The following is a 12,739-nucleotide window of genomic DNA, read 5'->3' as shown; positions in this document are numbered from 1 at the left end:
GTTTGAATCAGAAAGTTCAGTTCCAGCTTGACTTGTAAGCCCAAGAGAGATGTAACCTTACTTCAGCCTACCATGGTAGCTTCTAGCATTGTTATAAGCCATTTTTAGTCTCTTTTCAAGTACGTATAAATTATTTCATATTTGTTATATCTGACCCCAAATATCCTGGTATAATTCTTGTGATATGAAACAAGCTCCAGAAGGATTTCTACGTGGCAGTTGGCCCCTCCCAACTCTTTTGTTGTTTATCAATAAAACATAGCTGTTAAGGCAACTTCCATCTTAACTAATTCAGGAACATTCCTGTGTGTGCTTCTTCTTCATCAGGAACAAACAATTAGTAACAAATGAAAGAGATCATTACATCAAGTGCCCTTTTAGATCACCCCAATTAAAACTTTAGTTTAGCTGTATTTTAATTCTAAGATACCAAATTCTAATTTTCTGCTCTGATTGCTCTTGTTGACTTATCTTTGAAAGATGTACTCTCTGTGCAATGTCTAGAGATTATTTAGCAAGATGCCAATGTTGGCACTACTTAATGTGTTGATTGGTTGTATTATCAGTAGCTGTTTAAAATAAATTACTATTAAACTATTATTGTCCTTGGCTGACAAAACACAATATTTTGGTGTTCTTTAAAGATGAAACAATCATTATGAATAAACATGTTGAATAATGTTAAACTGCACTCTAATTTGTGTAATTTTATATTAAAATTCGTTGTAAAGAATGAAGTTGCTAAGAGCATTTATGTTTACTGTTTCTTTTTGTTACAGTTGCTGCTAACGTGGCTAATGGTAATCTATTCCTGCTGATTATGTCTGAAAAATATTAGCTTTTAGGATCCAATACCCTCTAGGGACTACTTATAAGCTATATAAAATTAAATTTAATTTTTAGACTTCAAATCAGTGCCCATCAGTAGGAGTCCAGTGTGAACAAAAATCTGCACTAGAGCCAAACTGATGCATATGCAAAATTATGTTATTGCCAGTGACAGCTCTGCTGCAAAAAATACAGAATACTGATTAAATTTCAGTGCAGCAGGGGGCTGGGAACAGCAATAGCCAATAGTGTTCACAACACCAACAAACCGTTAGGACACCATTTTAACGATCAGTGATAATAGTACTTTCAGATTTGTGTAATTTCTGTAAATTTTCCAGGTAGATCATGTCTAAAAGGTCACATTAAATGCTGGGTCTCACTTGGACATGCAATATCCAGCAAAATGCTGTGACGACAATGTGAATTACAGCAAAAGACAGAAGGTTTAACATACAAATTTTTCTCTATGGGGAGGTCAGTTCTCAAGATGACAAAGTTGGATAATGACAATTCTAAAAAAAATTTTTTAATTTACTCACTTTATGGCACAACGATGATAAGAGAAAATGGTTGATTGCTGTCAAATTTCTTTTCCATAAGTGAGGTATGATGGTTGTCATGATACACAAATATTTTTGCTTTCTAAAATGACCTACCTTGTAAATTAAATTATTCTCATCATTTTTCAGAGAATAAGTCACTCTCTCTTCTTTAATAAAAGGAACACTGTAATTGATCTAGCAATGTTTTACTATTTCTCTAGTTTAAAAAGTATAAATATCAGCTTGTACAAGGGATTTCAAATAGTATCGGTATGAAAGAAACATTTCTTAATAAGCTAGGTAGATCCTAGAGAAAAAGCTTATCTTGTCTGTGTTTGTACTTTATACAAATTTATTTCAGAGTCAGATGATGAGCAAGGTGATTTGAGTATCACTAAAACTCATGTGACAAAATTTGTGCTCAGTAAATATGCTGCTTCTAAGGAGAGTAAAATACTCTACTGGAAGAGGATTTTAGAAATCACCCATTCTGGGCCGGCCCCGTGGCGCACTCGGGAGAGTGCAGCGCTTGGGAGCGCAGCGGCGCTCCCGTCCCGGGTTTGGATCCTATATAGGAATGGCCGGTGCGCTCACTGGCTGAGGGTGGTGCAGATGACACCAAGCCAAGGGTTGCGATCCCCTTACCGGTCACAAAAAGACAAAAAAAAAAAAAAAAAAAAGAAATCACCCATTCTTACCAGAAAAAGTTTAAAGAGGGGGAAATCGAGGTCCAGAAGGATCAGGTGATTTACTGAAGATTTCAAATATTAAATTGACTAGCCTAGATCAGAACTCCCTAGAAATTTAATATATATATATATATTATTCTTTTGATGTTCCCCTAGTCTCTTTCCAGGGTGAGAAGAAATAGCATCTCTTGGAACCAGGAATTTTTGCTGATTAAAAAAAAAAAAACAGCAATAGTACAGTACCAACTGATGCATTTTTACAGAACCCCTTATAACAAAAAACACAACTATACTTTGTTTAATGTTATGGTTATTGTTCTCCTAAATCAGTGAATGACAGACTTCCCTTTAAGAGCACTTCCAGGTATAATGCCATCTTGTGATTCATACAAGCATAGTGGCCATATGGCACCATGGACTCTGAAATCAGCCTGGCTGTGTTTAAAGCCAGATGACACCAGCACCAGCACTGTGTGACCCTATCTGCTTCCATATTCTCATATTTAAAATGAGGATAACAGTGAAAACCACTGCATAGGGCTATAAAGAAGATTCAGTGTAATACTGTTTATAATTAGCATAGAGACTGACACATTAAAATTTTTCACTAAGTAATTTTACCGTTATTGCTACTGCATATGATATTAATTAATAATTATAGTATATAGCTAAAGTTTTAGAGGTTATTACTATTCTCATCACAGTAAACTGTGTTTAGAATATTGGGTATATTTTATTGTTTTTTACGATCTTATTAAACAAACTGGTAATACTATTAAATGGGAGAAGAAAACTCAAAATATATAATTATAATTAATAATAAAAATGTATAATGTAAGACCAATATATCTGATCTTAGTCTATGTATTTTTTGAAGAGTCCTATTGTGTTAAGACTTTCGAAAAGTTTTCTCCTAATTCTTTTGTCTAACTCTTACAATTAAAATTACATATTAATAATGCAAATAATTTCTTATTTTAATTAATTTATTTTTTATTTTTTATTGATTTAAAAAATAAAGTAAAATTATTAGCCATGACATTGAAATGTAGATTATTAAGAAGAACAACCAGAGTATTCAATCATATACTTAAGTTCTTTTTCATTTTGTTTCCTCAAACACAGAAGTAGAGAATACTTCTTAGATACGTTAATTGGATGATGTCCATTTATTAGACCATAGCAAAACAATCTGGTCCTGCCATTTATTGTGGTTTCAACATCCCATTTAGGTCTTCCTTGTTTGCTTATTTACTCCTTGAAGACAAACATAGCAAGCCAAATTCCTGTCATATATCCCTTTATGGCAAATATTTTCAATGCCAACCTCACCCTTAATAAAATTTTATATTCTTTCCCCATTGTTTTACATTTTCACTTTTTCCTTACTTATCCATTCTTATTTTAACATTTGTAAGCCATTTTATTTCATTTTGTAATAAGATAAAGTAATTTGCTCACAATCCTGTGTACCAAAACGTTCTGGCTGTGATTTACAGCATAAAAGCTCAGATTAAAAATATTAGGTAGAGTTGCCCTTTGAGCATGTTCAAGTGGTAGCCAGTGTTCAAAGGTGTCACATCCAGATAAGTGATACTAAAATTTTAGTCTTGTCACAAAAAATCTCACAGGGAGTTCTCCATGGACATGTTTGAATGAGGAAGCCATAATGAAAAATTGCCCACATTGAAAAAAAAAAAATAGAATTCCATGTAAAATTAATAAAAGCATAACCTGAAATGTATCCATATCCCTCATTAAAGTAAAATCATTATCCTTTATTTTTAGATGTCTTTATCTATTATTACTTTTAATTTCTAAAACACTTAAGTGTTAAGAAAGAGCAGTATCTCTACTATTTAACAAGAAGCTAGTGACCAATTTTTTATATACAAATATAATATTTTTCAACAGGTCTTCTTTTAAGGCACAAAGAAATAACATTTATTAAAATTCAATTTTCATAATGTTGTCATGAAAGAGACAACTGTAAATCATTACAAATTTAAAAATTCAGAAGTCAAATTACAGTGCACTACAAAATTAAATTATTGACTACTACAACAACAGCAGTTTAAACAAGTTATTTAAAAATATATTTTGGTAATTAATTTTAATAAAAAATAAAATGATTTCAGAGAAAATATGGAGCTTTAAAATTACTACACAAAAAGTATGTTACCATTTTGACAAAGCAAGCAGAGAACCCCATCGTATATAATTGAAACTGTAGAGAAAATTGAGATAGGCAGAATGTAATTACCCAAATTAGAATTTGGACAGCAAACACATTTATACTGTATGCCTAATAAGCCAGGGTCATGACTGTTTAAACATTCTATACCATTCCTAGGATATTACTATGATTCAATAAATGTGGCAATAATAAAAGCTATGACCTTTTGTAAAATGACGTGAAATCGTTACTGACCATAAATCCAGTAAGCATGTGTGTGTTTATATAAGTGTGTGTGTTTACATGAATATATGTATGTATGTGTATGCCTGTGTGTGTGTTTATATATCTCTGTGTATGGAACTCAGTCATATTTTTAATCTTTATTTTATCTTATTTACACCTATGTACATGCATAAGTACATAAATATATTAAGTATATACATATAAATATATAATAATTGCATCTACATACACACCTACATATATGCAAGATTGAAGTGGACAAGCTTAATGTTTTCAATGAAGCATTCTTATTTGAAGGTGTCCTAATTTTTTGAGACCCACATCCCTATGATTATGGACTATAAATAAATAATTTACTTTGTCTTGACTATTGTTCTATCATTAACTCTTGCTAAAATACATCCTCAAGATATAGGGTTGAAAAGAAGAGTATATTAAATTTAAAGCCACCTTCAATAAATAAATTGTCGAAAAGCTGTATATTTTAAAAGCAGAGTTTTCTTTACTTTTCTTTCTTTTTTAAAAAAAAAGAACGAATTACAGTTTGAGGTGATGCAGATAACATTATTAGCCTGAATATTTCTGGCCTACAGGGAGTGGACGAATACTCTCTTACAGACAGTATTTGACTTTGAGATGTGGTAATCACATATAATGCAAGAATGTGTGTGTAAAACCAACTCTTTAGATGAGCACGTTAGTTTACACTGATGAAAACCAGAAATATTTACTCTGCTGAAACTGAAATTAAATTCTCCATGTCATGGTTAAAGAGCTTTGGGTTAGTGAAGATATACACATACAAATAGATTTTCTTTCCTTCATATTGAGTTGTATACATAAGAAAATAAATTGTCTTCTTGCTTTTCAGAATTTACATTCAGAAACATTGAGGGGTATTTTCTGAAAGTGTTTAATTTAACAGAAGAGAAATTCACTAAAAGCCCTATTTCATAGAAAATAATAATGTGGCTGAAATTTAGAAAAAAAAGGCTTATGTTTATTTTAAAATATAACCAACTATTTGGCTATCACTAAGTTTAGTCTGGATTGATGCTTTATTTCAATTAGTGAGATATAAAGCCTTAAAGTTGAATACAGTTCTGCTAACTCTAATTACATTAGTATCAAAAATGCCATATTAATAGATGAGAAGATATGTTACATTAAAGGCCTTCTGTTATGTCCTTGCAGAGATAAATAAAATTAATTACATTTCCACTGGCAGAAAGTTTAGTATGACAGGATTTGTGTACAGAAAAATATCACTGAGGATGGAGAGTCAGAGTAAAAATTTTTTAAGTAAGAAACTTACCAGTACAGTATCTGAAAGCTGTGCCTACCAATAGCTACTCCAAATATGGAGAAATAGAAGAAAAAAATCTCCATCTGGGGTCCACATGATCACTTCATGTGTGGGCAAAAAATTATGCTTTCTTCTTTCCCAAACACTCTTATTATCTTGGCTCCATGCTCTATGTTATTGTTAACTGTATTTTTGATTCATAATGTACTGTACATAAAATATACATCCTGAGGACCACATAGGAAATCCGTGGAAAGTTTTGTATGGCTTTTTGAAGTCTATTCTTTGAAGAACCTTATTAATTGAAACAAACTTATTTATAAAAAACAGGGATTCTCTTGGATTCTTCTATATGAGACATATTTTAAATGACTAAATATATCATTTCCTAACTGGAAGGTCAGCAGTTTAAAAATAACTAAATGTTTATTAGAATTGTTGTGCCATCATTTAGCAAATTAGACAAATATAAACAGTTGAATTCCTCTCATTAGTTGACAATAAAAAAAAGAATTTAAGCAGAATGATTTTTAAAATGCCCATGTCCTTTTCATCTAAGTTTTTGTTATGACTTTATATACATATTTGAGTATTTCTATACCAATTTGATTAGTTTAGCAAGTTTAAAATCTAAATTACTTGAAAAACTGTAATACCATGGTTCAGTCAATCTCACAAATGATTCATTCATTCCAACTTAATGTTGGAATAGTAGAATTTTGGAAAAAAAAAATCTACAACTAAATGTTCTATGTTTCTTTCTTCCAGATTGCAAAAAGACCTACCTGTATGTTAGTCAGAAGGGTCTCTATGGAAGACAATCCATCAGGAAACAGAAAAGGAGATGGAAAACCTGGAGGTAGTGGTTGTCCATGCCCAGTTAGAGAAAGTTTGTCAAGGCTGTCTCTTGCGGTGGGTGTGGAAAGCGGGGTCTCATCTGTATGTGATTGAAACAAAAATATAGAACAAGTTACGCTTGTCTGTTTTTATTAGACCTCAGTAATGGCTTCCCTAGTGGTTTCCAGAACATTTATTGCAAATTGGTTCCTGCTATCAGGAGAAAATGCTTTCTGCTGAATTTTCTTTAATGAAAAAGCTGTGGAGATACAACAAGATAACATTAATGAGTAACTTTATAAGCCTTTTAAATGCAGTCTCTAATGAGACTGAGTTTACAGTGCCATAGAATCTTTTTAAAACAAATATTATCTCATGTATAGTTGTGATAATATATTCAGGCTGACTTTATGGGCACCTTCCCAATTATCTCATTTTAGTCTGTTCTGTTCAGATTGACAACAGAATATTTCTAGAGCTTCATATAAGAGAAAGCTTTGTATATTAGGATGTTTCTTCCCCAATTAACCCTTCCTTTATTTCAACGATTTGTTCAAATATATTCTTAAGGAATTTACCAAAGAAGCTGCAATTAAATCTTTCATCCCACATCTGAAAAGAAAAACTAGAATCAAAGTCTTTCCTTCCTAAATTATGACTGAATTATTCACTGTCATTAAAGCTGAGACGTAATTCTTTTGAACTTGAACACCTTTTACCTTTATATTGAAAAACTATAGCTTGTATATATGAAAAAGTGACCTTAATAATAGCAATGAAATATAATTCCATAAAAAATATTTATAAATCATATAATAAACCCTCAAATATAATTTAGTCTTTACTTCTTTTATTTAATATTCTTCAGCATTTTAAGCTATTTAGAGTAAAGCTCAAATGTGGATTCTTTTTACTCTCACAGTGAAATCTTTTTACTCAGTTCTTTATTATTTAACCATTTTTACTACTTCATATGAGATGGATACAAGTTATGGCTTATTTTAGTTTATCATAATCACAGAGAAAATTTTATTCATGGCAGGATTTTCTATTTTATAAATATTTTCATATTTCACCTCAGGAAAATTAATCAGCATGATGTATTTGCACAATCCTGATAGTATCTCTCAATTTAGCAAGTGGCTACAAACTTCAGCCCACTTGCCTTATGCTTATAATTTGATTCCACTGTTCTCGATCTTTCTTTTATTTTTCATTACAATACCTAACCACACAACACGTTTTCCAATTACCTCTCTCTGGGACAGAAATATTATGGAAGCTGCCCCACCTCCCTGTTCCTCACTAATGTCAGAACAAGTTAAATTCTTCTTTCTCACCTTTCCACATTTCTAGTTAATGAACCAAAAGGGAAGAAAGGTTGGGGAGGGGACTAAGGGACACAAGGACTCTGGTGAACTGTGCCCCTCACTCAATCACTCCCTCCTCTGCTAACTCACTGACAGATCATCGGAAGGTGTAGGTACCAGAAGAAGAAACAGTACAAGCAACTAAAGTAGGACTTGAAGTGGTGTTATTTCTTTTATCACACCTGTCCCCAGGGTTAAAGAAACTCGCAGTGCAGGGGTAGGGGTACTGCATGGCTAATGTGAGCAAGGTTATCTTGGACACCATTTACCTAGCTGTCATAAATTACACATCCAGACCAAGGCTGCTAGTGTCTTCTCATAATAGCTCCAAAAAGGCACTTGTTAAACATCTATGTGCATGTGAAATTGTCTAAGAATGGAGAGCAATATTTTTCGATCAGCATCACCTTCGCTGTCACATTCTAAAGAAAATGTGGCTTAATAGATCATGGGGATAATAATTGGTTGTCTCTTGAAGAAAGGCATAGAACCAGATGACCACCTGAGGTTGCTTTCAGCTTCAGAGTCTATGACTCCATGATTCTTAAAGACTGTCCAAGAAAAAAAGAATCATATGTATGTGTACACATACACACACACATTTGATTATAATTCCCATCATCCCTATGATTATTTAACTTCAATGCATTTATGCTTGACTATATTTGGCTTGTGTAAATTAAATCATTAAATCATTCATGACACATACATTTATGTAGCCAGTATTAACTTAACATAAACAATGTGCTAGACATTGGACGTGGAATAGTAAAAACACAACCTGAAAGCCTCAAGAAACTCGTGTACGCTAAAGTGACTGGTTTCAATCGTTAAACAGCTAACTCTTATAATTATTAAAACATTTTGCCTTCCATCTTTATTCCTTTAGATGTTCCATTTATTCCAGCATAGGATTACAATTATTCTCTGAGTATCTGTGACTGTGTTTGCGCATGTATGTGTGCATATTTTTTCTGTAGTTGCTTCAATGAAATATTCATCTTGGTTCCTAATGGTTCCAGCTATATGAGAATAGATTATCATTTGGTACAAACAGATCCAATTGGATTCATTCATTTATGATTTTACATAGTGGAAGTACTACATAAGGCCAATTTAAATATATAGGTGAGAAGCAACCAAATTTAGAGCAGAATGATTGCTTATGAGATGACAAAAAGGATGATTCTTAAGATCAATACACATTTTTGAAAAGAAGACAAAGAAACTGATCATAGATCAAATAAACAAACAATGATATTGGGGGGGGGACTTCAAGACCCTATTATCAGAGAAAAAGTTGTCATTTTGTGGCAGTGAACATTACAACAAGCCTCATTTATTTTTTTCTGCAAAGATTGTACAATTGGGAACGTGGTTTTTCCTTTTCAAGTAAAAGTGACCTTTGATATCCTAAATGCTTTAAGAAGATTAAAGCAAAAGTTTCAGAGGCCAGAGAACGTGGGTAATTTTGACATCACATAACCTCCACTGACTCCAAAGAGTGAGTAATGTGAAGCACAAATTCACGAAATACCTTATTCTGATTTGATATATCTGTACATATTTTTTAAGTTTATCTTTAGAAGGAAGTTGGCTTGTCCAATGCCATGATTTTTGGATTAAGATAGCATTTGACAATGTAATCTCTGTTTTTTGTTTTTTTAAATATTTTACTTTCAAATAATTTTAAATGTATGGAAAAGTTGCAAAAATTGTACGACAAATTCCTATATACCCCTGTAGTGGGTTGACTGGTGGCCCCCAAAATCTATGTCTATGCCTAATTCCTGTAACCTAGTAATATTATTTTATTTGGAAAATGGACTTTCATGGGTATAATTAAGTTAAGGATCTTGAGATGAGGAGATAATGTGCTCAAAATTCAATGACAAGTGTCCTTATAAGACAAAGGCAGAGGGAGATTTGGAAAAGATAGAAGAGAGGACACAGAGAAGAGGAGGTAGCAAAGTGAAGACAAGGCAGATGTTAGAATTTTGTGACCACAGTTAAGGAATGCAGACAGTCACCAGAAGCTAAATGAGGCAAAGAATGGATTCTCCATTATAGCCCCTGGAGAGAGCTCATCTCTGCTGACACCTTGATTTTGGATTTCTGATCTCCAGAACTGCAAGAGGATAAATTTCTGTTGTTTTAAGCCACCAAAGTTATGGTCATTTGTTATGACAGCCCTAGAAAAACAATACAACTTCAATTCACCAATTGTTTACATTATGTTGGTTTGTTTTTTAATTCTCTCTCTTATTCTATGTGTGTATGTACATATATTGAACTATCTTCCCCTATTAATCTTGAGACTTCAGTGTACATTTCTTAAATATAAGAACATACTTACCTAATCACAGTACAAAATAAGCAAGAATAACGTAAGTATAATAACTTGTTTAATCAAAAGTCCACATTCCGGTTTCATTAGTTTTGAGATGTTTTACAGTAAATTGTTAAAAAATAGATATTTTAAATTTATGTGACAACTACTTAATAAGTATTTTCTATGACATGTAGAAGGCACACAGTAGCCTTTAGGATGGCCTCTGATGATTCCTCCCCTTGTTATCCACACCTTGTCCAGAACCTTTGTCTTGATGTAACAAATTGAATACAACAAATATGATGAGAGTCACTTTGGAGATTCAGTTATAAAGAGTCTGTAGCTTCTATTTCCCTCACTCTCCTTCTCTTGCATTACTTGCCATGGGTAAAGCGAGCTACCAGGTCATTAGACAGCCCTGTGGAAAGGTAGACATGACAAGGGCCTGAGACCTGCTGACAATCTCATGAGTTGGCTTGAAAGCAGATTCTCCCTGCTCAGTCAAGCCCTCAGATAAGGCTGCAGCCGCAGCTGACAGCTTGAGTGCAACCTCATGAGAGACCATAAGTCAGAAGTACTCAGCTAAGCTGTTCCCAGATTCTTGATCCACAGAATCTGTAAGATAATAAATGCTTGCAGGTTTAAGCCCCTAAGTTTTGTTGTAATTTGTTACACAGCTATGGATAACTAAAATAGTGTGTACCATCTTTTGCATACTAAGGAATATATAAAAAAAATGATTTCAGTTTACAGGTAGCATCAGCTACTTTGGACATGTAACAACTTCTTTAGTCTTCAATTTCCTCAACTAAAAACAAATAGCAGGTTGAACGAGAAAAACATAGTACTACTCAAATCTAAAATTCTACATACTCTGTTATTTCTTATAGAAATTATTTAAGTGGGGTTTTGCCCATAATAATTGGAGAGTGATAATATATCAGTTTGGAATTAGAAATGTCAATATCTTTCTAATTACAAATTCTAAAGAGTTATAGATATCTAGGTAAAAGTTGAAAAAGAATGAGTCACACAGACACAAAATTTCAGAGCAAGCTATTGGTTACTCAGGTTTACCAGCTCCACTTTATAAAGATTCTTAAATTACCTTACTTTATTTTATCAAATCAGAGAATACTTCAATCATCTATAAAATAGGGATTCCCAATACCTGGGCTGGCAAACTGGATGCAGTGAAGGCTACATCTCCATTTTATAAAAAGTGCTTCACATCCATAGGGTCTACAAGTTAATCTAGTTCACTAGATGAGTTGTTATTTTTAAATTCCTACAAAGGGTACATAACTTCAAATGATTCTCATATTTTAATTCATTTACAGGGAACTACAGTGGTTTCCTAAAGGAAAATGGAACAGCATATATCTGACAAATGATTGCATCTTGTGACTAGAAAAATACCAATTAACATCTTATCAATTATATAATAAGTATATTGAAAATTATAACAACATATAATCAATTAATATAATAGACAACAGAAAGAGAAAGCAGAAATGAAAGGGAAGAAAATATTTTAAAAATTTTAAAATGAAAAAAGTATGAAAAAATACTTCATTACCATCATTTCATCTTATGATTCTACTCATATTTTAAGTCACATCAATAAGCAACTATCAGTAAGATTGATGCCTGTGTAAGACAAGCTTTTTTTCCCTCCAATCTTATCACACATAACAATTTAGCAGGATATCCTACGGAACAATGTTGTTTAAAAAATAATGGGCCTCTACTTTTAAAATGTTTTGTTTCCTGTTAATATAATCTAACTCAGTTGTTATTTTCATAACTAATCCCTTTGGATTTGAATTATACATTCTCTTTCAAGTTCGTGTGTGTGTGTGTGTGTGTGTGTGTGTGTGTGTGTGTGTATGCACGCGTGTGTTGATCTCTGATGTCTTTTATTACATCATAAATTTCAAGTAGAAAAATACTCAGTCACATTTAGAAAACCATACATTTCAAGGGGATTCACATTTATTGATCTTGATGTGAAGTAGAAAGTATCATTACTAAAATGAAAAAATCTCCATATTTAATGCTTACAACAGACCTGGGAGTTGGCATAAAAACTCTATTTCTGTACTGGCAAAGTGAAAATAGATGTTGACAAAAATCCTATAGAATATGGTATTTTCCATACAGAAATGAATAATTATTTATAAAACTATGAATTTTTCTTTGTTATTTTAATAAATTTTCAACACAATTGTATATAAAGATACATTTATAAGTTTTTTGTAATCTCATCAGCCACATTATTTAACTGGTGTCAAGCATAAATAATCCTAAAATTAAGGATTGGTGCTTAATAAAAATATTTTTAAATTATATCCAGACAAGACACAGTTATTAAAGTTTTGCTCAATCACAATCTCAATACTGGTGCATC

At 32.3% G+C, this 12,739-nt stretch overlaps 1 protein-coding gene across 1 annotated transcript in view; it reads right to left on the bottom strand.

The window, feature by feature from the left end:
• The window catches only part of DACH1 (dachshund family transcription factor 1), a 392,928-nt gene that overhangs the window by 36,922 nt on the left and 343,267 nt on the right, over positions 1–12,739 (bottom strand). The window contains exon 8 of the mRNA XM_063102567.1: positions 6,576–6,727. Coding sequence (XP_062958637.1) covers positions 6,576–6,727 — 152 coding nt within the window. The remainder of the gene's footprint in view (positions 1–6,575; positions 6,728–12,739) is intronic.

The sequence above is a fragment of the Cynocephalus volans genome, chromosome 7 (assembly GCF_027409185.1).
Source record: "Cynocephalus volans isolate mCynVol1 chromosome 7, mCynVol1.pri, whole genome shotgun sequence".
Lineage (NCBI taxonomy): Eukaryota > Metazoa > Chordata > Mammalia > Dermoptera > Cynocephalidae > Cynocephalus > Cynocephalus volans.
This window is presented reverse-complemented; position numbering and strand designations above follow the sequence as displayed.